This window comes from Apteryx mantelli, chromosome 22 (assembly GCF_036417845.1).
Source record: "Apteryx mantelli isolate bAptMan1 chromosome 22, bAptMan1.hap1, whole genome shotgun sequence".
NCBI classification, from domain to species: domain Eukaryota; kingdom Metazoa; phylum Chordata; class Aves; order Apterygiformes; family Apterygidae; genus Apteryx; species Apteryx mantelli.
The window spans coordinates 13,206,936-13,232,839 of NC_089999.1; the positions used below are offsets into that span (position 1 = coordinate 13,206,936).

At 49.7% G+C, this 25,904-nt stretch overlaps 2 protein-coding genes across 4 annotated transcripts in view; one reads left to right on the forward strand and one right to left on the reverse strand.

The window, feature by feature from the left end:
• The first annotated feature begins 367 nt into the window (after positions 1-367).
• DUSP14 (dual specificity phosphatase 14) lies at positions 368-17,034 on the forward strand. Its single transcript, XM_067309541.1, has 3 exons — positions 368-494; positions 13,095-13,194; positions 14,924-17,034. Exon 3 carries the CDS (start codon positions 15,042-15,044, stop codon positions 15,636-15,638), a length of 597 nt encoding a protein of 198 aa, XP_067165642.1. The 5' UTR covers positions 368-494; positions 13,095-13,194; positions 14,924-15,041; the 3' UTR covers positions 15,639-17,034.
• A 2,232-nt stretch (positions 17,035-19,266) lies between these two features.
• SYNRG (synergin gamma) overlaps positions 19,267-25,904 on the reverse strand; it is a 46,746-nt gene continuing 40,108 nt past the window's right edge. For 2 of the 3 annotated variants that reach the window (XM_067309731.1, XM_067309732.1), the window contains 3 exons: positions 24,902-25,012; positions 24,416-24,451; positions 19,267-23,220 (listed from right to left, as the gene is read on the reverse strand). In XM_067309731.1, the coding sequence (XP_067165832.1) occupies positions 23,089-23,220; positions 24,416-24,451; positions 24,902-25,012 (279 nt within the window). In that variant the 3' untranslated portion in view covers positions 19,267-23,088. The remainder of the gene's footprint in view (positions 23,221-24,415; positions 24,452-24,901; positions 25,013-25,904) is intronic. The other variant, XM_067309733.1, reaches the window with a different exon arrangement.

Genomic DNA, 25,904 nt, shown 5'->3' on the forward strand with positions numbered 1-25,904 from the left:
GACCCCACAGGTATCCTGCCACATCCCCTCCCTATGGGGCACCTGCCTGGTCCCCACACGGACCCCACCACGTCTCCCTCCCCACGGGGCACCGCCACTTCCCCGCGGGGACACCGGGCGCAGAAGGGGCCGCGCCGAGGGCGCAGGCGGGCGGGCACGGGCTGCCGAAGGGCGCCACGGCCTGCGAGGCGAGGCGAGGCGAGGCGAGGCGGCGCGGCGCCTTTAACGGCGGGCCGGGCGCCAGCTCCCTCCGCCCGGGGGCAGAGCCGGGCGGGCGCAGCCCGCAGAGCCGTAGCCTGGTAACTGCCACACGGCGGGAGGGCGGCAGCGGCGGGGCGGGGCGGGGAGGGGAGGGGCGGCCCCGGCAGCGCCGCGATCAGGTGGCCGCGGCGCGCGGAGACGGTGCCCGGCTCGCCGGGGGATAAAAGTCCCGCCGCCGCCGCCGCCCGCCCTGGGACGCCGGGGAAGGAGCGCGGAGCCGCCGCGGAGCCATGGTAAGAGCGGGAGCGGCGCCGCTCCCGGGAAGGGAAGGGAGGGGAAGGGGAGGGGGGGGGCGCTGCCCCGCGTCGCCATCGCCGCCCCGGGGAAGGGGGCGGAGGACGGCGGGCGGCAGCGAGCGCGGCCGGGGCCCTCGGCCTGCCTCGGCGGCGGGGCGAGGGAGGTGCCGGCCGGGGCGGCAGCGCCAGCCGACGCCGCGGCGAGGCGGCAGGCAGGCAGGGAGGGAGCCTGAGGCGCGTGGGCGGCGGCGCAGGTAGCGGCTGAGCCCCGCTGCCGGGGGGCGCCGCGCCCGCCGGGGCTTCGCCGTGGCGACCGATGCGCCGCCGCCGCCGCGGTACTTACAACTCGCGCTGTCAAATGAGCCTCGAAGCCTCCTCCGTTGGGGCCGCTGGCCCGGCGCCGAGGGGGAGGCCGAGCCCCCCCCTCCCCCGGTGCCACCCCACCCCGCGGGACCGTCACGGCCCCGTGGCACGGACCGGCCTGGGCCGCTGCGGCCTCGCTCTGCGCCACTCGGCAGCTCCAGCCCTTAGCGAGGTCGAAGCGCGGCCGTCGCGCGCGAGCGGGACGAGGGCGCCCCGAAGAACGGGACGAGGCCGAGGAGGTCCGCTCGCCTGGCTGAACCCGGAGCGAGCCTCGCCGCAGGGAGGGAGGCGCTCCGCGTTTGCCCCGGGATAGCCAAGCTCAGAGGCCAGGCGGGTCCCTCCCGGCAGCGGAAAGGAACGCTCCCTTTCGGCGGCTCTCCCACCCGCTGGAGGTGACCCCAGAGGCGGCACGGCCCTCGCGCCGGGGCCTCCTGCCTCCCTCTCCGCCACGCGGCCAGCGGGGCCCCTCGGCGCCTGCACACCCCGACGCGGAAGCGCGCTCGCGGCTGGCCGGCCTCGAAACCAAACCGGTTGCGTGCGAGGTCCTTGACTCAGCCCTGGAATGGCTGCTTTGAGCAACACTAGTAATCAATGAGCGGCATTTGACTGGAGGGAGACCGGGAAGGATTATAACCTGTTTGACTGGACAGCAAATGAGTCTTTTATGCTGAAGCTCTGAATATTGACAGATGTCCTAATATCGTGTTGCAAGTTCAGTTTATCCCTGATGCTGCCACCACAGGAACGGTGGAGGGATTAGCACTGACTAAACATTGTTTTCTCTTATGGTGCGCTAGCTCAGGTGTCCCTCCGCTAGCAGGGGACGCGTTCCTGCCCCCAGGGCCTATCCCTCCACCTGCGGGCATGCCGACGTTGCCAGGGGCAAGCTCGCCACTCGCTTCGCAGCGCTCCGGCTCCATGGGGCCAATTCCCAAGCGACGCAGGCCTGACTCCCCGATCTGGAGAGCTGGCACCAGTTCCCACCAGCAGAAACCTGCTGCCACGGCTTAGCTAAGTGACCCTGGTGAGCATCAGGGGGGTGGCAATAGCAGCAGTGGCTTTTAACCGATTTATGCCTAGAAACAGTGAAAGTGTAGCTTTGTGCATCCTTCCTGCCGCTGAGGGATTACAAGGGTCTCGTGCAAGGGCACGCTCGTCCCATCCACTCCCTGCAGAGACGGAGGAGAAATCCCAGGGATTTCATCCGAACTGTCTCAACTCTGAGGGATCTGCTCCTGCCTCTAGCACCACTTTCTCATTGATCAGAGCAATATTGAAAGTCACTCGCTTGAATTCAATAACTGTTTCCAACTGAAACCTCAGAATTGGAAAGGCAGGAGAGTTTGTACCATTTTAGTGCTCAGAAACGCACAGGGTGGGGGGAAAAAAATCTTCTGGCTAAATCAGTTTTGGGAAAGGGGGAAAAAAAAAAGGAAGTGAATATGAGAGTGAAAGAGCCTCAGACTAAGCCTTCTGGTTTGAGGAACAATGGCAGTGTTGCACCAGGAAACCAGCCACGTCACATACTTGGGGATACAGGTAGGAGTCAGGATGAGGAGGGAAAGAAACGCGCCCGAACAGTGCTCTGGATGAGGCTGTCGCTAGCGTGGTGGAAGCCTTCTGGGCTTCCCACCACCGTTTTGGGCCCAAGGAGCAGAAACAGCCGCCCCTTCCTTCCTTCCTTCCAGGGCCTTGCGCCAGGTTGGTTTTCCCAAAAGGTGGGGTTTGTGCCTCAAATCGTATATGGCAGGTTTCTCCCAGCGCCTTTCATCTCCAAATACACAACCCTCGCTGTATGCACACCGATTTATCACTTCAAAAAAAGACACGCTGAGCGACTGCAAGGCGAACAGAAACACGAGCGTCTAGCAGATAGGGTTCTGGCATTTGGAAAGCGCAGAGAAATCTCTGAATTGCAGCCCCAGGTCCCCTGCTGCTTGGAAATAAAGCCTAAAACAGGAAGCTGAATTCCCTGCCCACCCTTCCTTGGACACGCAGGCACCACAGGCCTGAAAATGCCGCTGGGGGCATGCGCAGCACTTTAATTTCTAGCACTACAGCTCATGGGCTGCTCTCTCCCAGCTGCTCTCCCCCTTCAAAAAATAATCGTCCGGCAGGTTCCGGCCTCCTGGCAAGGTGGCTCAACAAGTGCCGCGCGGAGGGAGGGAGTTGGGTTACCTGGCGCTTCTCAAACGGCGCATTGTGGAGGAGGCCCAGGCACTAATGGGACTTTATTTTCCCCTTTGCAAATAGTCTGTCTCCGAGGGCAGAGAGCAGCGGCGTGTCCCTTCCCATTAGGGGAGGGAGCTTTGAGCAGCAATTCGCAGGGCCGGGAGTCCCTATTCATGAAGGAAATTGGAATTCGCTCGCTGTCCCTTCTGCTGAGCAGCTCCCCATACAAATATGGGTGTAGGATGCCTCAAGCACACGGAGAGCAATGCACCAGGAGACGAGAGGGGCGCTGGCCCTGGGCTGCTTACAGGGGAAGCATTTGCTGCTGCATGTAAACTTAATTTCCAACTAATTGATTAAAATTGGCCTCCCTTCCTGTTACCCTAAGCAACCCCATCGATGTGCTCAGAAAGTGACCTCATTCCTTACAGCTGCTGTGGGCGGGCGGCCGGGTGCTGTGAACCAGCCTATTTCCATCGCAGCTTCTTTCCGCTTTCGCTTCAGTTCTTGCTTTCTGCTTTTGTTGCCCTGTCCTGAAGCGCTGCGTGGCCTTGGTAAGGGATCGCAGCCCCACTGCCCACCCGAAGGGGAATCCCGTTAACCGGGGGCTGCAGGGCTTTGAGATCCCCCGGGTAAGCAAGGCCGTATTTAGAGCGCACACCAGTTGGCAGAGCCCCTGGAAACGTCTGGGCGAGAAGGAACTACCAGACAATCTCCAGGGAATTCGCAGCTGCCTTTGATTTTATGGTTACTGATGCAGGCTGCGGGGCCCGGGCCAAGTGGCTGCCCCAGAGCACCGCTCTGCCGTGTAAACACGGGACAAAACCACCCGCAGCCTCAACCCATGCCAGCCCTGTGGCACAAGCCGAGTGGCTCTGGTCCCCAGCAGACACTAACAGGCTAGTTCTCCGTGCTTTGCTCAACTAATAGGGAAGAAACGTGCCCCTTTTATCAGCTCTGATGGCACAGGGCATGTCCCTGGGAAAAAAAAGGCTCCATCTTGCAGCACCCCAGAAAACAGAACATGTTGCGAGTCCAGGCCCTTCTCCCTGCAGGTCCCGCAGGTTAATGGGGTCACACACAGACTGGAAAACAGGGTGCAGACTGCGGGGAGCAAGGGATAGAGCAGCAGAGCTTTCCCATGCTCCACTTGCAATCCAGATGCCATTAGCCAACGCTAAAATAAACTTTAGCGCTTCAGAACAGACTCAGTCTCCACTTGCTTTGAGAGCAGCAAGTTCAGAAACAGTCCCTGGTGTTCAACTGACTGTGGGACTGACACTGCACATAGCTATAGGATCAGCTCATGCCTCCCTGAGGCTTAATGCTGGTTTTTAAGAGCATTTGATGCACCTAACCCGAGTGCAAGTGAGATGCAGCTGGCCACACTGCTGGCTTGCGTCTGGCCCTGCAGGCTAGCCCTGTGCCACCCCGCTGCTCTCTCGAGCTACTGACATGCAGAGCGCAGCGTGTTAGTGCAGGAGAGCAGGCCAGGAGCCAGCAGCTCCAAAATAACAGATTTTGCTTTAAAAAGAAGGATTTTATGCAAGGAAAAAAACAACAACAAAAAAAAAACCAGTGTGCTGTTTGCCGAGGGAAGCTTGTCCCCAGAGCAGAGTGGCTGTCTCATTCAGGAGTTTATAAATATCAGCGTGCTCTAGGCTGTGCCCGCTGCTGCTCCCCATCTCAGTCCCCTCCCTGCCACCGCGCGATGGCTGCGAGGTGCCCCCGTGGCGAGGGGTTTTGTTAGCAGCTGGCAGGATCCAGCTGTCAAGCGGAAAGGAGGCAGCCTTGACTGTTCCCGCTCCGCAAAGGCGAGGAGGGGGCGGCTGCATGGCAGGGAGCGCGTAGCATGCCCGTGGGCAGGCTCGGCTGGGCTCGCGGAGGAAATAGTAGCACGAATAAAGCTGCTGCGGAGCTGCCTCTCCGTGCCTGCGAGAGCCACGCAGGCAGAGGGAAAGCTGTCAGCCAGGACCCTGACCGATGGTCTGCGTAGCAACCCTTCGCTTAGATCCTTCCAAAAACCTCAGCCACCCACCTTTTCTGCTCCTTCAGTGCTGAGAGAAGAGCAGATGAAGGAGTCGGGCTGCGCAAAGGTGCCTGGCTGGATAAGCACAGGAGCTTTAGCTAACCACTGCCCTGCCTTGCCTCCCGCCCCACTTTCAGCTCATCTGTTGTCCTCACATCTAACTGCTGATGGTAAATCCTTCCTCCCCTCTCCTGTCGGGCACTCCACAACTGGGGAGGAGCGTGCGGTGTCCTGGCTGTCAGCAAGCAGGAGCCCACGGGCCACCGGACATACCTGCTGGGTTTGCTCACCGGTGGCTTTGGCTCAGAGTGCAGGAAGGTGGCTAAGTTTTAACAGGCTGATGAAGCACTGCTAGACATTTAAGAGCTCATCAGCTGGGCTCATTAGACTGATTGAGAAGTTGCTTACAGCCAGCTGTTGAGACATGCCCCCGATGGTCTGTAAGGTAGCTTGGGTGCACCATGCTCCCGTCCTTATCCAAGCCAGCACAGCCTGAGCCAGTCTGCCCAGAGCCCCGGGTCGCTCTCAGCCATCGCAGCCCGGCTGCAGTCAGTGCCCGGGGAGGGGAGACGAGCTGCGACACAGGTGTCTGCTGCCACCCTTCCAAAGGCAGCGTCACAGCAGTCTGGCATGGGCTGGGTAGGGTTCTTCAGCCCTGTAGCCTAGGGAGAGCTGGCTCAGGTCAAGGGAGCAACCCGAGTTTCAGGTGTGTGGAGGGGGTAACGCTGCACCGAGGGAAATGAAGCTTCATGCTTGTAGACGAAACATGTTTGATCGGGGGTCACTGAGCAATGATAAGCCTGGGACCTTCTGCAGCCTGCTTTCGAGTTCCTCACCTAAGGGATAGTCAGGCTTGAAACTAACCCTAACCTTGAAACTAGCACACTGCCCCCCTGGGAAAATACTGCCGTGTTCTTGCAAGCACTGGGGACCCGGTTGTGCTCGGTGCTGTACGAGCAGCCAAGCCTGCTCAAAGCTTCGGGGAGACAGATTATCATCTTGGTTTAACATCTGATAACCACCCTCCTCTACTTGCTTAAGAGGGTAGCACAGGCTGAATGTAGGAATCAGAACAGGGTTTAGTCAAAGGCATAACGTAGAGCCGAGGCATCAGGCATCACACCCCCAGTCACTCCATTGCCTGCTCCCGTTTCCCATTCCTCTTCTCCATTTCAAAGCCAAACTGCTTTTTCTCCTATATTGTGTGCCAGTGGCTCCAAACCACCCTCCTGAAAGGAATCTGTGTGTAACACATCTACGTATATCCAAAGACAGTGAAGCAGAGAGCTCCAGCAGAGCAAACCACTGGTGTGAGACTGGAAAAGGAGCAAGAAGCTGGTGGTTTCGACACATCCCCTCTCAGTTCTACAGGGTGAGCAGCAGTCACTGCTGTAACACCCAGGAAAGGCAGGCCTGGCTGAAGGCCTCAAGCCCAATCTAAACTCCCTTGGACTCAGTACAAGTGAGACCTGACCCTGGGAATGGCTGCAGTTTATGCTCTCTGCTGAAATATGTTTTAAATGCCATTCTGCAAGACCATTTCTGTAGCAATTTGCTGCTCAGCCTGGCTACGAAGAGCCCTGAGCAGGCTCGTTCATTCAGTGCCTGCAATATTGACTCTTCTCTTTACTGCAGCATTAGAGAACATTTGTCATCTCTAAAATGAATAACTTCACCTCTCCTGGGAAGGAGAAGGTTTGCTTCAGTACTGACATTTCCTACACCCAGCCCACAAACCTGCTTCGAATCCCAGATGATGCTCTGGGAAAGAAACCAGGGGCTTCAGCTTCTTTGCTTTTTCTGGAGAGCAGTGCTCTAGCTTTGCTTGTTCCTCCCCATGCACTTTTAGGGTACCTCTCAGGCCCTGCAGTCCGCAGCTGCTCTGCAGATTCCCAGTTCTCCCCTAGCACTGCTCAGCCATGGGCACTAGTCAGGTGATTTGGCTACCGAGTCACATCCCTGCAGAGTCTCCTACAGTCCAGGGAGAGAGAAGCCTGGGAGATGCTCTCACCTCTGCCAGGTGCTGATCATGTTACTGTACAATCCAACATCCCAACTCCAACTGCAAGTCTTGCTCAAGTCCCTTAGGAGCAAGTCAGCACCTCTACTCTCAAGCCAGAGGAGCCTTAAAAAACCCCAAGCCCCCAAAACAGCAGTATCAGAATAAGAGAGTAGTGCAGGCTTGCCAACTCATAGTTCAAAGACTGACGAGCAAGGCCCTCTCCTTCTGTCCTAGAGAGCACAGCATATTTAGCAATAACATCTGCCTGTTTGCCTAGGTTTTTGGAGCTTTTTAGAGGTGTTTTCAGGCCTTTCTAGGGAGATCCAAGAGCCAGGAGTGCTTTCCTTTGGGAATTTCAGCCTTTATTAACATAACTATTTCTGGGAACCAAAGCTAGAGGAACAAAAACCAGCCATTGCAAGATGTGAAACAGAAGAGTCATCAGCATTGCCAGCAGCAACCTTTCTGAGAGACTGGAACACCCAATACACAAACCACTGTATAAATATTGTTTTTTGCTTTTGGAAATCCCCTTGTTTGGAGACGGGCCACTCTGATGTCAGGAAACCCAGCATAGCTCAGATACAACACAGCAGCAAACTGCGCTGGCTAACCAGCCCTGCAAAGACGCACACCAAGCTCAGCCTTACAAGGAACAACTACTATAGGCATCTCCGCTAGCATATTAGTTCTTCTCTTAGCGGACCCAACTGCAAGGGAAACTCTACAGCTTTGCTTCTGGATATGGCAAAAACATTCACAGTACCCGATGCAAGCCGCCAGGACTTACCGGAGCAAAACAGCTTGGAGCTGTGGGTCTGCGGCAGAGTTGCTCTTTGGGTGATGAGCTCTGGCCCCACGACAGCAGTAATGCAGAAGCAAGGTCTCTGCCATGGTAGGTGCTGGAGAAGTACCACTCCTTCATCATAAACTGGGAGCTATATGGAAAGAACCTGGAGGCTTTGAAGACCAGAGTCATCTCCAGGCTGTAATTAGTTGCTCACTCCCCCCACCCCTAATTATGCAGATGAGGGAAATGGCAGAACCCACCAATCTCCATGGGAGGGAGGAGGCTGCACCAGTCCCCGCCTCTGTGCCACTGTGGCCAGGGACCCCGTGCCGCCAGGGCTGGGGAGCCCAGGGACCCCTTGCCACCCAAGGGAGCCCCCAGCCCTCCCCAGCATCACCAGCAGCAGTCGGGGAAGGTGGTAGCCCAGTGGGATGAGCATGCAGCAGCTGGTCTCCGTGGATGGGGAAGACCAAGGCAGAGTCTAGAAAGGGGCTGGCTGTGGGTCAGGGCTGTTGCAAGATTAATTAATCTATTAATTGGAATCAGATCAGCAAACGAGGATGTGATGGCAGAGACACCTGGACACTACCAGATCACCAGCCGGTCAGCCCCAAGGACCAAACGCACCCTGAGGTTGTTCTTCCATTTGCAGGGAACAAGAACAAAATCCCATCTCCTTTAGAAGCAGATTTTTGGCTGCTTAGTTAGAAACAACCCCCCCAGTTCTGGCCAGTCAGCGGCACAGCCAGCGCGCCTCTGTTAACGCTGTCTCGCTGGGTGGGCGCAAAAAGTCAGAGCGCTCCGGTGAGCACAGCGAGAGCGTGAGCGTGCCTCCAGCGCGCCCACGGGCGCAGAGGGTGGCTGACTCGCAGGGAGCGGAGCTGGCGTGGGCGACTTGGGGAACAGACCCTAGCAAGGAGGCGTGCACGGCTTCGTTTGCTGGGGACCCCGTCCAGCTTGGCTCTTCTGGTGGCCGGGAGCTGTGTCAGCGTGGCGCTTGCTCAGGAAAGGCCACCAGCAGCAGGAGAGGCAGTGGGAAGTATCAGTTAGGTGATTTTCACGGTGCCTGTGGCTTGAAGTCTTGATTTTTTGGTCTGACCGCTTGCACACAGCCAGTACTTGGACGCTGACTTTAAGCTCATGTGATAACCCCAACCTATGCAACCGTGCAGAAGCTCAACCCAAGAAGAAATGGAAGGAGGTGCTTGTTTCACATGAGGCAGGGCAAACTGACTCTATCCATGCTGCTTTCTGTTCCCGTGCTTTGCACGGCACAGGCCAATGCACAGCTGAACCTGCCGCCAAGACCTCTCCTGGTGCCAATGCTAAGAGTGTGTTTGCCGCTGTGCTGGTCTGTTTTGCCGCTGTTCTTCATAGGTACCACAGGTGGCACGGTCAAAGGCTGGCCTGTGTACATGGCTCATTTGATCTTCAGCTATTTTTCTCTTTTTTTTGCCTGTAGCAGTGGTTGGAAAGAGGTCTTTTCACTCTTTTTTCTCTCTCTCTATTCCAGCACAATAATGGGAACTCCTGCATTAAGAGCAGCAGTGTTAGATTACAGAGGAGAGATGGCAGAATAAATTGGGTTTGTTAAGAAGAGCAAATAGAGTTTTGTGAGCCTGCAAAGCAGCCTGGTGGGAAGGGCTTTGTTCTGAAGGGGGCCGGGGCCCGGCACAAGCGCTGCACAAAGGTCCAGCTGTCAGGACGGGTAAAGACGCACACCTGCGCGCGTGGTGGTAGCTTCTAATCATCGGCTGAAGCTGCTGCACCGCACACGGCCTCTGCCACCTGAGCCAGACGAGGCCCCTTTCATTTTCAGGCTCCCTGCAAGACAGCAGCTGTTCAGCTTGGTTTGTGTAGGCAGGAGGAGCGTGGCTCGTCACATGCCCGAGACAGTATGTTACAGGCAGTGGCATCCCCGCCAGTTCCTACTGCGCGAGAGCTACGAAACAGGGGAAAGGCCACGCTCAGCATCCCCTGCTCCTTAGCTGCCTTCCCTCGGCATCTGCTCCTGCTGCTGCCAGGCAGCATCCTCGGCTAGGCAGGCGTTTGGTCTGACTGCACGCAGCAGCCGTCTCCGCCGCTTACATAACGATACCCTCTCCAAAACATTAACTCTTCCTGGACGAGAGCTGTTCTAGTTCCAAGAGAGGCAGTGCTGCCCGGTGTCAGCGATTTGGAGCCGCTCCAACACGCTCCGGACAAGCGGCATGTAATGGGGACGTGGGGGGGACTCTCATTTGGAGGCTGTGTTCCCAGCTAGACCCAACATCTGCCCCTTCCTGCCGCTGCAGCCAGCAGCGAACCGAATTGGGACGGATGCGCCCATACTTTGTGCTGCTCCTCTCCTCCCGCGCGCACCTGCAGGCACCGTGTGAGCCGCGTCACCAGTAATAGGAAGCCGCTCGTCCAACTGACCGTCCGTTTAGGCTGCCTGTGAGATGCCACCTCGGGTGAGCGGCCGGGGCCGCTCGGGAGCGGGGCTGCACGCTGCGTGCAGGCAGCTTCCTGCAAGCCCGGCTGTTGCAGAGTCTGCAGAGCGAGCCCAGCCTGTCACATGCAAATGTCAGAATAAGTTGCTACCTGCAAACAGGAACCACTTTATGAAAAGCAGCAGAGCCCTTCCCAAACTGCCACGGAGCAGGAATGCTCTGAATCCCCCGTGGGGAGCAGCCTGAGGCGAGGCGTAGCGCTGGGTGCGTGGGGCTGGGTGCGCAGCTGACCCAGCGCTGCGCTGAGAGCTGCACGGGGCAGATGGTGCTCGGCTGCGACCAGCCCCCCGGGGCGGCGGGCAGGGATTTGACTGCGCTGGTCTCTGCCGTCGGAGCTAAGAGCCCGAGCTGCGCGGACGGCGCGGGCTGCTAGCTGTACCTCTCCCGGGCAGGCACAGGTTTCTCGGGGCTGTGGCTTGGCGTCCAGCGCAGGCCGGCAGCGGCAGGGCTGTTCCCTGGGCTGCTTGCCGTTGCGGCAGCCTTGCTTAGGAGACCGGCTCCATTAGCAAAGCCGTCTGTCCACGGGCGGGCGGCAGGGCCACTGCTCCGCCTGCTCCCGGCGGCACCAAGGCGGTGGCCCTGACCTGCAGAGGTGAGTGCACTAGCGAGGGTTAGAGCACGGCCGCGAGCTGTCACAGCCTCCCTTCTGAAATGCAAATGTGTGCACTCACCTCTGAAGAGATCCAGCTCTTCCATCTTAACATTTAAGACTGAAAGTTTCCCATTTCCTCTTCACTGGCTTTTGGCACATAAGATCTGATCTTTAGTCAAAATATTAACTCTTGGGCTCAGGAGGAACAAGGCGCAGTACTGGAGAAAATGAAATATCCTGGCACAGGGCAGAGGAGGGCAGGATTACGTCAAAGCCATGCGGCATATTCAGCATTATACTGGAGGGGAAGGTTATTCTGGGACTTCGGGACCCTCATCTGCCAGGGACACCTCAGACCGCGAGCTGCATCCCCTCGGGGCGGGGAGGAGGAGAGGCCAACATCGTCGCCAGCACAAAGCCCAGGGCAGCCGGCCGCAGCCTGAGAGATGCAAAGGAATTTTTGTTTAAACTGTCCATCCTAAGCGGTGGCAAGGACGCGGGGAAGGCAGGGACGTTTCCGCTGCGGAAGCACCGGAGCGGGCAGCGCTGCTCTCAGTCCTGCAGCAGAGCTCCCGGAAGGAGCTGCTCTCTGGGCCATGGGGCAAGAGGACTGCGCGTGTAGGGAAAGCCTCCCTTCTCCACGCTGGTTATTACCTGCGGGTCGAGTAGGAGCTGGCATCGGGTACTGAAGGAGGCTGACTAAGGTGCTCGAGCGGCTGAGCGCTCTCCTGCCAGTTCCCACCCTCCCTCCGGAGCTGCCAGGCTGGGCAAGGCTTACTTCCTCCGCCTTGCCGTTCGGTTAGACCGAGCGCGACAGGCCTCCGTTCTGGAGCTTGCAGGAGCGGGGGTGAGTCCTGCGGAGAGGCTCGGGGGCTTTTGCAGGCGACCTGTGAAGACTGCCCTCCTGTTTGCCCAGGCCGAATCCCCAGGGAAGGTTACCCAGATCATCCTGCTGGGGCTAGGCTGCGCTGTCCGTGCCACTGCCAGGACTCGGGGGGCATTTCAGTTCGGGCAGTTACCTGTGGTCTCTCTAAAGCTGTGACGACAGAGAAGGAACTTGTTGCCTGGTCTCCACTGATTTCTAGTAAAGGGCAAATTCTCACTCACGCTTGAGTCTCTCGAAAATATCCCAGTCCGAGCATCGAGCTCATGGACTTCATCCCAGGCAACAGCAGATCTGCTAAAGAGAGAGTCATCAAAAGGCAGATGACATCAAGGAAGCAGGGAGGTAATTTGCTGGCTAATTTCCCATAATGAAAGCTGAGCTAAGACTAAATAACTGAGCAAACAAAGGCCTCGGGTTCAGCACTTTTTAAAAGAACCACTTAGGCTGACAGGCAGGGTCGTCCCTGTACGCAGCCGGCGTCGGCAGAGCCGGCAGCGGCCCTGCCCTTGCTGGCGTTGGGTGGGCGGTGAGCATCCGCGCGAGTGCCATCCGGCACGGCGGGCTCTTGGCCAGCGGCCGGGGCAACGTGCCCCAGCAGCTGCCTGCTGCCCTCTCGCAGCCCAGCGGCACGTTTGCAGGTCGCCCTCTGTGCTGATGTTTCCTGGCCCTCCTTAAGGGAGGCGCGGAGTTAAAAATCCTGTCTGGGTTTGTCATTTTGCCTCCGGCTGGCTTGTCTCAGCTGCACTGCTGCCTCCTCGGCCCACCCTGCCTGCGAGCAGTCCCGCGCCCGGCTTTGCTCGCTGCGCTGTGCACAGCCTGCCCTGCCGAGCCGTCGCAGCCCAGCCTCCCGGGACCCTCTGCCACATCGCCTGCCCGAAACAGCGGGACCTGCTCATTTCAGCCGCTCTCCCACGGCAGCAGAGAGCACATGAAACACAGCCCTTGGCCCAGGCCCAGGCAGCGATTCGCAGCTCTTTGCTCAGTCTTATCCCAAAATTAAAAGGCAGCATCAGCACCTGGCATTGCTTGGATCTGGTTTGCCTGAGCGCTCCCTCTCCGGAGCTCAGCCTGCAGTTTTCTTCATTGTTAAAAGACCTTGCACAGGGGAACTCCAAGTCCTTTCCCCAACCCTCCCCTGCTCGCCACCCTTCTGCAACCACTGTCCCGCTGGCCACAGAGCATGCCATAAACGTACCTCGGAGGCAGGACTGCCTGTCCCATTTGGGTTCAGGACAGAGCCTAATAAAACCAATGCTTTTTTCTCTTTCCAGGTCAGTGTTGGACAGGCTGTATGAGACATCCCAGCTTCAGCAGTACGCAGTGTCCGTGTGCTCGTCAGGTGATTGGGAGCAGCACAGTTTGTTACTGAGCGTGAGTGTCCAAGTTCTTTGCATTGTCAGTAATAGATATTTGAGCAGGGATTTCCCCTGCTCAATCAAAGGATTTTATTCCTTTGAAAAAACATTACTTCCATTGCTGCTCCAGCTGGGTGTCTGCAGCGGAGGAATCCAGAGGAGGCACTCAGCACTCACAGCTACACAAACGTCTTCATGGCAGGCTGCAAACTCTTGCAGTGCTGGCACCTTGGGCCCATGGTTTCAGGAGCAGCTCAGGTGGCTGCCAGTAGGGAACAAGCCACAGAGGATACCATGTTATGCTCATTAAGTTCCCATGCTGCAAAAACATGCCAAAAACCTGCTGGCAGCATTACCAGCTGCTGCTGAGACCTACCAGCCCTTCCCAGAGCACTCAGTGCAGACGGACTGCTGGGCAGTTGTGTCAGGATTGTGGGAAGCCGTAGTCAGAGTATTTCAGCCCTTTCAGAGGGTCCGGGTTGCCCTGCCCCCAAAGAAGTCTTCCTTAGGAAACATGGGATGGGTAGTATGTTGGGTATAACCCACACTTCCATGACCAGCATCACCCCCTGGGTAACGGCAAACACTGAGGACTGAGGGTTGTCTCCAAGGCAGAGTTAACGGCTGGAGGGACAGGACACCCTCTCGCCCAAGCAGCTGCATAGGTAGCAAGCCACTAAGCATCACCCAGATCCCTTCCGCATGGGGCCCAATAACACCTCTGGTGGGCTCAGACATACCTGGGAGATGGAGCAGTAACTCCCCACCTCATGCAGACAAGAGCCTCTCCCAGGGCCAGTCTCCAGCTGGAGAAGGCTTAGGTAAAGATGACATGCAAACTACTAACACTCCTGGGTTTGTGCCCTTGCTTGTGGCTTCTCCACTGGCTTTGGAGAAGACCTAAAGGAATGGGGGAAATAAAAGCAGGTGTTTAACTTCTTTTGCCTTCTTTTTTAAACTCTAGCTATTGAAATAGCAGGAGTGCCCAGATCTTGTCCTTCCTGGGATCCATGGTAGAGGTAGCCAGGAATGGGTGGCTCAAACAGGAGAACCCAAGCCTTTACAGAGTCTTCCTTCCTCCAGAACATTAGTCAGTAAAGCATCAGGAAAAGAGCTTCCTTTGACCCTGCCTCTGCTTTGGTTTTCCTCTTAGCTTCTGACATAACCAGGTCACTCTTTCCACAGTTTCCCAGCCTAGACGAGGGCTGATTACTGATCTAGATGGACATGACGCACTGCCTTTTCTAATGAACAACTTTCCTATGTTTATGTGCTTTGGCGGGGACTTTTGTGTATCTAATAAAGGAGGGGGATAGCACTGGGGAGAGGGCAGGGGAATCTAAATTGCTGGTATCTGTATCCAACCTGAGATGGTTCTCACCATCCTCTTGGACTCCAGTCAGTTGTGAAGTTGCCGCTTTTGAAAACAAAGAAAACAAACTAATCTTCCACGTGCTCACCCAAGAGACATGCTGTCCAGGCCTACAGATAGGCTGCCTAAGCCCTTGACAAGTAATTGGAGCTAATAACACTGGGAGATTTTTGTTAATATCTGTCCAGGCAACGCCTGGGGGCCCCGTGGTAATAAGCACTGCACAAACCAGAATGACCTTACCCTACAGAGGTTTGCCAGCAGGAGGCTGTCCAGGCCACAGCAGGGAGAGTTGGGTTTTCCTTTCCTCTTACGTAGACAGGGTCTCATGGGACAGCTGCCCTGCTCATGTGGTGTTGCTTGTCTTTTGCAGTGCCTAAACGGAGGAAGCTCTTGCTGTTCTAGCACCACCAGGCCAGACAATCCTTCCCTTGGCTGAAGATCACGTTGGATCTCTTCCCATAATGGAAGCGTGAGTGCCAAGATCCTCCATGACCTCCAGAAGCCACAACTCCTTACCGAGAACTCTGATGGCTCCACGAATGCTTTCCGAAGGTGCCCTTGGGGGCATTGCCCAAATCACCCCCTCACTGTACCTGAGCAGGGGCAGCGTCGCCTCCAACCGGCACCTGCTCCTGTCCCGGGGAATCACCTGCATAATCAATGCTACCATTGAGATTCCCAACTTTAACTGGCCCCAGTTTGAATACGTGAAAGTGCCTTTGGCTGATATGCCCAACGCCCCCATCTCCCTGTACTTCGACAGTGTTGCTGACAAGATAAACAGCGTGGCACGGAAGCATGGGGCCACCTTAGTCCATTGTGCGGCTGGCGTAAGCAGGTCGGCCACCCTGTGCATTGCCTATCTGATGAAGTACCACAAGGTGTCCCTGTTTGAGGCTTACAACTGGGTCAAATCAAGACGTCCCGTTATACGCCCCAACGTGGGCTTCTGGAGGCAACTGATAGACTACGAGAGGAAGCTCTTTGGGAAGACAACGGTTAAAATGGTACAGACACCATATGGCATCATCCCAGACGTTTATGAGAGAGAGAGGAGACCCCTGATGCCTTACTGGGGAATTTAATGTGACTGCAGACAGGAAGCACAACAGAAGGGACTCGCTGTTCTGAGTCTACCAGACTGGAGACATTCCCTTCTCTTTCTACAGCCAACTTTGGTTCTTTACCATACAGCAGAACCTCAACTAATTCTCACCTCACTAACCTGCAAGGCCAACAATTCCCTTCAAAGCATTTCTCTCTACAGGGATTCCCCAATCCATATTTCTCTGATTTAGCAGAATAAGGCCTCCTTATAAGTTTATTCCTTTCATAAAGCCTCTCTCCCTTTTTTAGTCAGTTTATTAGTATCCTACAAGGAAAGGCCTAAAAGGCATTTGGCAGAGTTAATGAACAAAGTGACGCTTTGTAACGCGGTAGCCTGGATATTTCTTTAATAGCTTGTTTGCTTCCTTGCAAAATCCTGTAGTGGCTAGGGAGCGGCACTAGCACAGAATGAATGAGGTCCTACTCTTAACACAGTGGGTTTTCCTAGGAGCCAGGAAAGGAGGAGTGGAGAGTTGTGTTGCTAGTGCTGACATTTTCTTTAACATCTGTAGTAACTCTCAGTATATAGTGTTTGAGATCTTTAGTCAGCTCTTAATCTGTATTAAAAGTCAAAAAAGAGTGAAGTCAGTCCATGTCGGCCACAAGTAAAATAAAATTTAAATGGTTCAAACCAAATAAATGCAAGGTCCTTTTTCACTCATTCCATGCCAGGGCAACAGTCCTGGAATACATTTACACTTCTGAAAAATACTAGTGTTTTCTGTGGGTGGAGAGTAAACAGAGATCTTGTCCAAGCGTGGGTCAAGACAGAAGCGAATGGTTAGCCTTTCCCGCACTGGCCAGCCAAAGAAATGTTTAGGAAACTGTGTGTGTAGGGCCACCTTCCAAAGGGGCCGAGCTGTGTTTTCTAATATTCAAATCAACCAGTAAATTGGAAGTAGGTAAATCTGCTTGATTACTTAGCTCTAAGTATGGTCGTGATCTGCCTTAGCCCATTTCTAAATCACTTCATTATGTCCTCAAGGTTATGTTGCATTCTAGAATTATTCTACGCAAAATGGCAATCTATTAAGCCTCCAGGACAAAGATGGCTTTACGGAGAAGGCTTTGCCTTGTTGTGTTTATGATGAGAAGGATTCCAGCTTGAGCAGTGGGAGAAAGCTTTCAATGGCATAGCAGCTGGATCCTGAGTGTCCTTCCCTCCCTTGCAGATGGGAGGATACTGGCTTCGTTAAAGCATGTAACTGGACCACCAGGAGGATGAAGCAAGTTAAGTTCCCTGATGAGACATTTCTGTCCTTTGCTGCATCTCTGAAGGAGGAATACAGATTGCTGGATGCTGAGATAGCTATCTGATTTAAATGAGATTCTATACTTGTAAAAAAAAAAAAATCAATAAAGATTAAACAAGAACATGTGTTGGCTTCCTATTCAGAACTGTGCTAACGTATCTGAAATAACAGTGAGAATGTGGTTTAACTCTGACCAGTAGTTTTATGCAAATCTCAAATTCAAATTTGGGGGGAAAAAAAAAAAGTGATCTGTTCCAGTCATTTGGTTAATCAGTTTACAATATATCTAGGTGTCCCACAATTCCTGATCCTCATCACAAGAGCTAGGCCATGAATGTGGCTTTTTCAAAATTTGTTTCTTCTGGAGTCCCAACTGAACAGCTAGCAGCATGGTTTTAAAGAATGCTAGAAACGATTACGGGTTTTCTCCAGACTGAGCCACCCTGTGCGAGGTTTACAGTATAAGCAGGTTTCTGGTTTCCCCAGACTAAAAACCACTGGACTGAAATCAAGAGAGTTATCACTGATGTAAAACCATGTGAATGGCCTCAACCTCATTTGGATCATTAGTAAAACCAAACATGATTGGAATAAGTCTAGATTAGAATGAATTTGATACAGGCTTTGATAAACTCAAACCCAGAAGTTTGTTTTCACATTTACTGCAAAGAGTTTTACCAGACCGGGCAAATGCCACTTGCTTGAAGTTACTCACCGGGGGAAGGAAACTGCTTAGCAGTTTTTAGGCTCCAATGAAAGGTCCAGCAAGGTCAGCGAAAGGACCGCTGTAGGAGTTGGCAGACTTAAAACTGGGCCCGAGGCCATTTACTGGGGGCTTGGAGGCCCAGTGGCACAGGACAGCGCTCTCGTACCCTACGGGCATGAAAGTCAGGAGGTCGGCTAGAAGGTCAAGTTACATTAACACCAAATTCTGCGCGCAGAGGGATCATTGTGAAAACAGTTACTGCAAATTTCTCAACGTTACAAGGGAATCCAAAGCATTCAAAAGAACTTGTCTACGTGCACGTATAGCCCATTCCCCCTGCGAGCCCTTCTTTTGTCTCTTACCTGTGTTACACTTCAACAAAAACACAAATGAAAACCCACGATATTTCAACACAGTTTTTTTAAAGCGGTATCGATACACAGATCTCCGTGTCCTTCAAGACCACGAACACACTGAGCTCAGTCCTGCTGAGGGAAGTTCTCTTCCTGCTTTTGCAGATGAGCAAGAATGAAGTTTTGGCCCACCGAAACTAAAGCAAGTTTTGCCATCAACTGCTTGCGGTTCAGATTTCACCGGCTGTGTCGCTCAGCGCCCTGCTTTCGGTGACAAACCAGGGGACGCAGCAGACTGACTCCGGCTGTTTAAATAATACACTCTACTCTTATTTCTCTGCTTTTATCATGAGCTCAACTGCACAAGGGAAATGGTAAGTTAGACAAGGAACTAGAGACCAAGAATGAGGACTAATAATTAGTCTAGAGACATTCTGAAAGCATGACATTTTAGAGGGAAAGATACTTTAAAAAATGAAATCTGCTTTCACAATTGAACTTTACCTAAAAATGGACCATGTATAATTTAACAGTATTTTCTATTATAAAAACTGGAAGGTAAAAATTCTCCATCTGGGGGAGGGGAAGATACTAATGTTCAAAATAGAAAGCATCAACATTGCCTTTTAAACAAAAGGGAAAGTCAGACCTATAAAAATGTAATTGTCTAATAAAGCACATCATGAAATAAAGAATTCATTTGAAATACTCATTAGAGATGAAGTAGAATGGTATTAATACTTATAGGTATTTCTTTCCAAGAGTTCCTTCTGTGTTCATTCCAAGAGAAGATATTTTACATAAGTCTGTGTTTTTCCCCCTCAATGTCTAATATTTCATGCATCCTTAAATCTGTAAAGACCAAAGAAAGGATAGCCATTAACATATTGACTCTCCGATGGCCACAGTTTAATTCAAAATTGCTGTAAACACACCAGCTCAATTTGAGGGAAAAGTCCTTCCTGCTCTAAATAGGCTTTTCTGAATGGAAGATATCTTAATTGTTTGCAGAATATTTTATATATGTTATTAGGTGAGACATCTTTTAACTACTAGCCACCCAGAGTATTTCACAAATATGGCTTCATTATGGCTACGGCCTTTTTGGTCAATCTTTCAAAAGTTCTCCCGAGACACGGGGAGGTTTCGCCCCGTCCACGCAGAGGAGCCCCAGCGGGCCGGTGCCCGGAGCGGGCGCGTGCTCGGGAGGCGACAGGCTGCAGGCACCAACACCACCGAGCAGCAGAAACGGACGCTTTTTTGCAGCTGCAGCCTGGAAAAAGCCACTTCACGGTTTTGTCAGAAATGAAACGAGTTCTTTATTAAAAGCAAGGTTTCATGGATCTCAACAAAGGATTTATAAATCATGGCAAGAATTAAGGGAGTAAACAATGTACTAAAAAGTCAATTAATAATAGTTATTCTCACTGGATTTAAAATATCAGGAGCGACTCTAACACAACACAAACTGAAACAGCTCCAACTACTAATCACAAAACCACTTCTGTAAGACAAATAACACTCACCCAGAGGAGAAAAAAGAATCACAATGTGAAGGGAAATTTTCTGAACGCTTCTTAAAATTATGACATTTATATTTTAATATTGAGAACTGGAATTAAATACAGGCCCAGAGAGCAAAAACATCTTTAAGAAAAAGCAATTTGTACAATAGCAGCTCTTACTGAAAAGGCAGGTTTTGTTTCAAGTTTAATTAAATTGACATGTAATTAGAAAACAGTGTATTCCTTGGGTTTTCAAGAGCTTCTCCTTCTCAACCTTAGGTTGACCTTCACTATAACTTCATATTTATTACCCAGTTTTCAAGGAGGAGCTGCTCAAAACAAACCCAGGTGAAGAGAAGCTGCTGCCAGAGTTGAAAATTCAGTGGAATGTTCAAGTGCAGAAGGTAACAACTCACATGCAACAAATAGTCTTCAAATATGGGTCAACAAGCTTGTGAGGATACTGAAAGCAAAACACGACGATGAACGGATAGGAAAACAGGTTGGAACAGTTTGCTCACTAGCACTCCTACTGCCACGGAAATGATAACTTCAGTTGAAACACACTACGATAGCATAGAAGCATTAGGAATACAACTAAGCAAAGTGATATATAAAATAAATTAACCAAGCAAATAATCTCTTAAACACCAAATATACACAAATATATAGAAAAGTCACTTTCCATAGGTAACCCCAAGGCAGATCCAGATAACACACATATTAAAAGGAAAAAATAAAAAATAAAAATAAATCAGGTTCCTCACATTTTCCTACTGAAGGAATACATCCAAAAATAGAGTTACATTTATAAAATTCAACACAACCGAAACAGAAGGCAGTACGCGGATTAACCTGCATGCAAACGAAGCAAGGGAATGTGGTCTGATACAATGCACTGTAGAAAATACCGTAACCTTGGATACAGATTCCAAGGACACCGGGCCTTTGGCTAGCAATGCAATAGCTGAGATGCTGAATGCAACAGTGAGTCATTTTAACGACATGGGTGTGCAAGTGAAGTGATCCTCCTTGTGCAATGCCCTTATCAATGGTATCTACATGTAAAACATTCAGTGTATTCCATGACGTAAAGGTGTTTAGAAAAACGCTTTCTGCTTGCCACAAATGCATTACTATTGCCTGCTGCTTTCCCTTCAGTAGGGAGCGAGCAACTAGTAGTGTCATACTTCAGTAAGCTCTACTGCAATTGTAATTGTAAATGTCTATTCCTTATTTTTATGTGCCAAAAAACATGCTAGATACATCTTAGAGAAGGAACTTGCTTAACAAATACGTTACAAGAAAAACATCACTGAAAAAGATTTTTATGACAATATAGCTGGTACTGTATTTGAAATATTGGTTGCTTTAAGTATCATGTTGCAGCCAGTTTTATTTGTGGCATTCTCTTTTAATTTAAAAAAAATCCTATCCAGTTAAGTGTTCAAGAACTGTGGTGGAAACCCATGCTAACAATAAACTCCCTTTTCCCAATACAGTATTTTAATAAACAATAGCCTTTACATCAGCTATATACTCAAAACCGCTTGAGAAGCCTCCTTGCTAGCAGCAAGACTAGGCATTTGCTTGAAGCTAGACAAAGCTTATATACTTTTTATAATCCAGAATGCAAAAGTGAGTGCTAACTTACTACGCTAAGCAGACCTCAAGTATCAATGGGAATACTTTCAGTAGTGATGTATACAGCAGTTCCCAAATGCGAGGAAAAACAACACGTGCAGTCAAAAGCTATGGGGCAGACTACTGTAACCGTTCCGTAGCTAATAAATAAAATAGCATTCAAAGAGCGACTGCCCTTTTTTGATAATTACTGGGCAACAGAAGGCAGGCACTCACCGTCACACTACTGAAAACCTGCCACATGATTAGCTTGAGCTGGCGACTGAAGGCACAAGTTGCTCATTTTATTAATGAGCTAATTTCAGGCAGCGTGAAGATTTTAATCTGTGTAAATAAGGGCCAGACACCTAGCACTCTTATTAGCCAAAAATTCTTTCATTTGACATAATTAATAGTTTAATATAACTAAGCTTTTTATTATATAAATGAAGCATCATTTTTCTTTGTAATTTCATTTTCAGCAAATAATCACTGGTCAATGTCAGTTACTCATAACGGAGGCAAGATTCACTTGGAAAAGCTGCCGATATCTTTGGAGAGAAGGAAGCTTTTCTAGAGATGCGAGAAACTTAAGTAATTCAATGAGTTAAGAAATAAGTTGCACTAGATGCAAATACATCACGTTTTGTCCACTCTAAGCTGAATAAGACTGTGCAGTGGTAAGGCTCTTAAAATAATGACATGAAGCTCCCATGGGATTTAAAATTCTGTAGCTAGCACTACATCTGACTGCACTGTCATCTTGATGTTGTATCTGAATAAAAAAAACAACACAGGTACTTTAGATTTATGGATAACATTTTAAGATAGCCTGATAAACTCACCTTTTACTGTCCAGAAAGGTGTACCTAACCCAAGCAACGAAATGGCAGGTTTGCAATAGCCTGCTTCAGAAAATTGCCTCCTTGAGTAAACCAACTTCCAGCATTAGATCACACCTACCTGTAGTAGGAGCTAAGGGACATCTTGTACTGGCAGTTTTAAGAGTCAAAAAAAACTATTATTACAGATAGCACTAGATTGCACCAGTTACCACAGGAATCCCATCAAGAACAGCATATTGACATAGAAAAAGGATAATACATACAGCAGCAAACAGTATCAACAGAGTCCAATTTTCAACAGTAATGCAGCCACACAACTACCTAAGGGTAACGTGAAAGGCATAACAAATCACATCCGTAGTTTAGGACAACTCCAAGAGGGGAATTTGTCTAGTATTTACAACAGAATAGCAGAGATTGCAAGTTCCAAAATCCAGCTGCCTATACTAAAGAATCAAGATACGATAGCAAAAAGTTCAACAATTTTTCCAAGCTCTTATTCCCCCATATTAACCAGTTATGTGTAGGAATACAGTGTAGTTTACAATACAGAACAGTAGAAATATAAATATACAATGACTCTCTGCAGTTCAATTCCTTAATCAACAATTCATTTTGCCTTGAAAGTTACTGTGGCTTGTGCATTGTAATAGTATAGCAGCAAATATTTAAAGAAAAACCATCATGGTCCATATACCAAAAATATTAAAGAGAAGACTTGTTTGCAAATACATATTTCAAGTATTTAAATGGTCACTTCCATGCAAATCTGTCTAGCATTTCAGTTTTTCTTGGAAACTAGGTATTATCTCATCTCAGAGGTTTATGCACTTTGATTAGCAGACTGGTTTGATACAAACACTAACCTACTTTCAGCTTGAGAAAGACTGAAATGCTGCATCTTGTGCCACGCTACATTTTTTTCCTGGTTATTTCTGAAGACCTCAAAATTCAAGTGAAATTCTTCATGGGGAGCTTGTATATTTGACCACAGCTTTAACCCATTATTGTACAAAGATCAAAGCCAAACATTTCAAATACTAATCACAGTTCAAAAAAGCCTTTCCACTTATTCTATCACATTGTTGCCCCAAGTGTCCTACATTATTAGAGCCTGATAATCCATCTTCAGCAGAACTCCTTTCAGAGCAAGTCCGGCAAAATGAGACCTGGAGGTTTTGGCTCCACACAGTTGATCCAGAAATTTGCACAGCTTGCATGGTACTGGTGCCCTCCATAAGCCAGTTTAAAGTTATCCGTTTCCGAATTAAAGGCCTAGAATAACAAGAATTGAAACAAGTGTGACAGTCTCATCTACTCCATGATCTAGAAACTAGAGTGGAAAATGGATATTGCACACGTATTCACCCCAGAATGGCATAGCATGGAAGAACCGGGACCCTCTCACCCTGAATAGATCATCTCTGCTTGCAGAAAGAGAGCAGCCAACGAACAATATTTTACTGCAAAATGTTTGCAGATGGACAAAACTTCCCACCATCATACCTGATGTCTACTTTTTCTGTTATAGACTGCATTAAAAAGAGTGATCTGATTAGTGTTCCATTTGATCTGAAACCTGGCAGTTAACTCACCTTGTTTCATGCACCTTCTACTAATTCTCCTACACACCTACACAAAGGAAGAGCTTCCTTCTGCCAGCCAGTAGCTAGCTACTGCATTTATTTCACTGGGTCAAATTTGCTGTGATTTAGACAAGTGCAACACTTGGTATCAGTGTTATCCTTCTATGTTTCAGGTTGAATTTGGTCCACTTTCTTCTATTAAGTGAACGTACTTTACAAAAGGAACTTCTGAACAGGGTGTGTAAAGCCATGAACAAACCTAAAACAGTCTGATATACGTTGCTAGGAGGAGATACTGCTTAGAAGTCATGGCGAACAAAAAAAAAATTTTTTTTTAATTTAGACCCTCTGAGATGAGGTTGATTTTTTGTTTTTCCTATTCAAAAAGAGAATGGTTAGCAGCTGTTCCTACTTCAAGAATGTTTCTAATGCTTCATGGCTACCTATTAAAAAGATATTCTAACTCTCTTCCTCACAACCCCAGATTTCCTCCATAGATTAAAAAAAAATGCCATTGCCTACTGGAAATAGCCCAAAGTCAATATTTGCAGCAAACAAACTAAGGTTTCCCACCTTCTGCAACAGACACACAGGCAGCTACAAATTCAGAAACTCACTGCGGTGAATTTTCTACCACACAACAGAAGTAGCACAAAAACAGAAAGCTATTCACAAGATACAAGCATGCAGACAAGACAGAGGGGAGGCTCTAGAGTATGTTAGTTGATCAGATCAAGTATTACAGTCACAAAAAATGACTAGAGGAAAAGGAGTCATGATTGGTACAATTGAGAATGACAGCTGAAGGCTAGTCAGCAGTTCAGCCTTCCACACTCAACTAAGAGAATGATTCTATAAAGAATATTTTTTTTACAGGTTCATACTTTTCTAGGAAGCTCTTCCACAGGTTTCTCTTCTTTCTGAAATAACGTTGAAACCAAAAAGTCAACAAAACTGTCGATAATATATTAACTGGTTGACATTACTCTGCACGTATCTTGGGATTCCCTCCCAGCTCTGCTAACTGTAATAGTTCCCTTATGGCACGATCTTCAGAGATGCATCTCATAAAAAAAAGTCATTAAAAGTTTTATTTATTTATTTATTTTTTAAAGTCTCAATACCCCAGTTTCTTCTGCATTCTGAACAATTTAACTCCTCGACCCTTTATCCACAACTGGCACCTGTCATACCCCAGGGCCAATGAATATAGGCCATGGATTATCTGAGTCCCATCTATAGGTCAGATTTTGCCTTTGCTACTTCCAGTTACTAATTATAGCCCTGAAGATTTGTAAATATACCCAAAGCCTAAACACAGTCAAATCTAAATTAAAAATGAGTTTGACAACAGAGGTCATGATACTTACTTTACTTCTTGAATCCACATTCAGGAGGCATACCCCACAGGCAAGATCTTGGGCATTTTTAATGCCTGGACGCAGCATACAAGACGAGAAATCCAGTGAGTTTTCATCTGGCTAAAAAAAAAAAAAAAAAAAAAACGACAGTAAAATTTGGGCATTTTCAGTGACCGAAACAATTTGGACATCATGATAAAAATTATCTATCTTGTTGCTACAGAGAGGTATCAAACAAGCAACATGGCAGAGATTACAGAGGTTACATTTTCTCAAATTGATGCATGATTTAATCAAAGCCATTAGTATATATTTGCAAGCTTGCTATGCAATCTCCATCAACATTAAATTATAACTCTCAGGCTCTTGAAAAAAGACTATACAACAGAGGAAAGAATTTTTAAGTTCTATGTTCCCACATCAAAAGAGGAAGAAACTTTTGAAGAAAGAGCACAGGCAGCTGCTGTTACACTTCAACTGCAGCATATTAAGAACTGGATGAAGATAAACAGTGGTATGCAACAACTATTTGTGCAGCTGCAAGAAAACAAGACATTGGCCAGCATAGCTTTCAATAGCATTTGAAGTGGTATCTGTATCAGTGTTTATTGTCCTGAATTCCATATTATTTCCTCATCACAAAAGAGCAGTTGTTATTCTTTCTGAAGGTTTTTCTGAATCTAGAATTATACAGCAGTATAAAATGGAATATTAAGGCTAGCCAAACCATACAAGAACGAAGGTTACCAACTGTTTTATGTCATATACATGCTCAGGTTAAAGAGAGACAAAGGTTGGGAGAATAAGCCTGGAGATAAACAAACAGGAGAGCTCAGTGGATATATTAATTTTTCTGTTACACAATCCTACATTTTGGTCACAAGATAAATGGTAATTGAAATCTGTGTGGTATAAAATTGTTGAAGCTTTGCTTGAACGTAGCAGTATAATCAAAAACAAGCCCTAGAAATGTAAGAGGCTTTAAAAAAATTGTGTGATCACAGAACATATG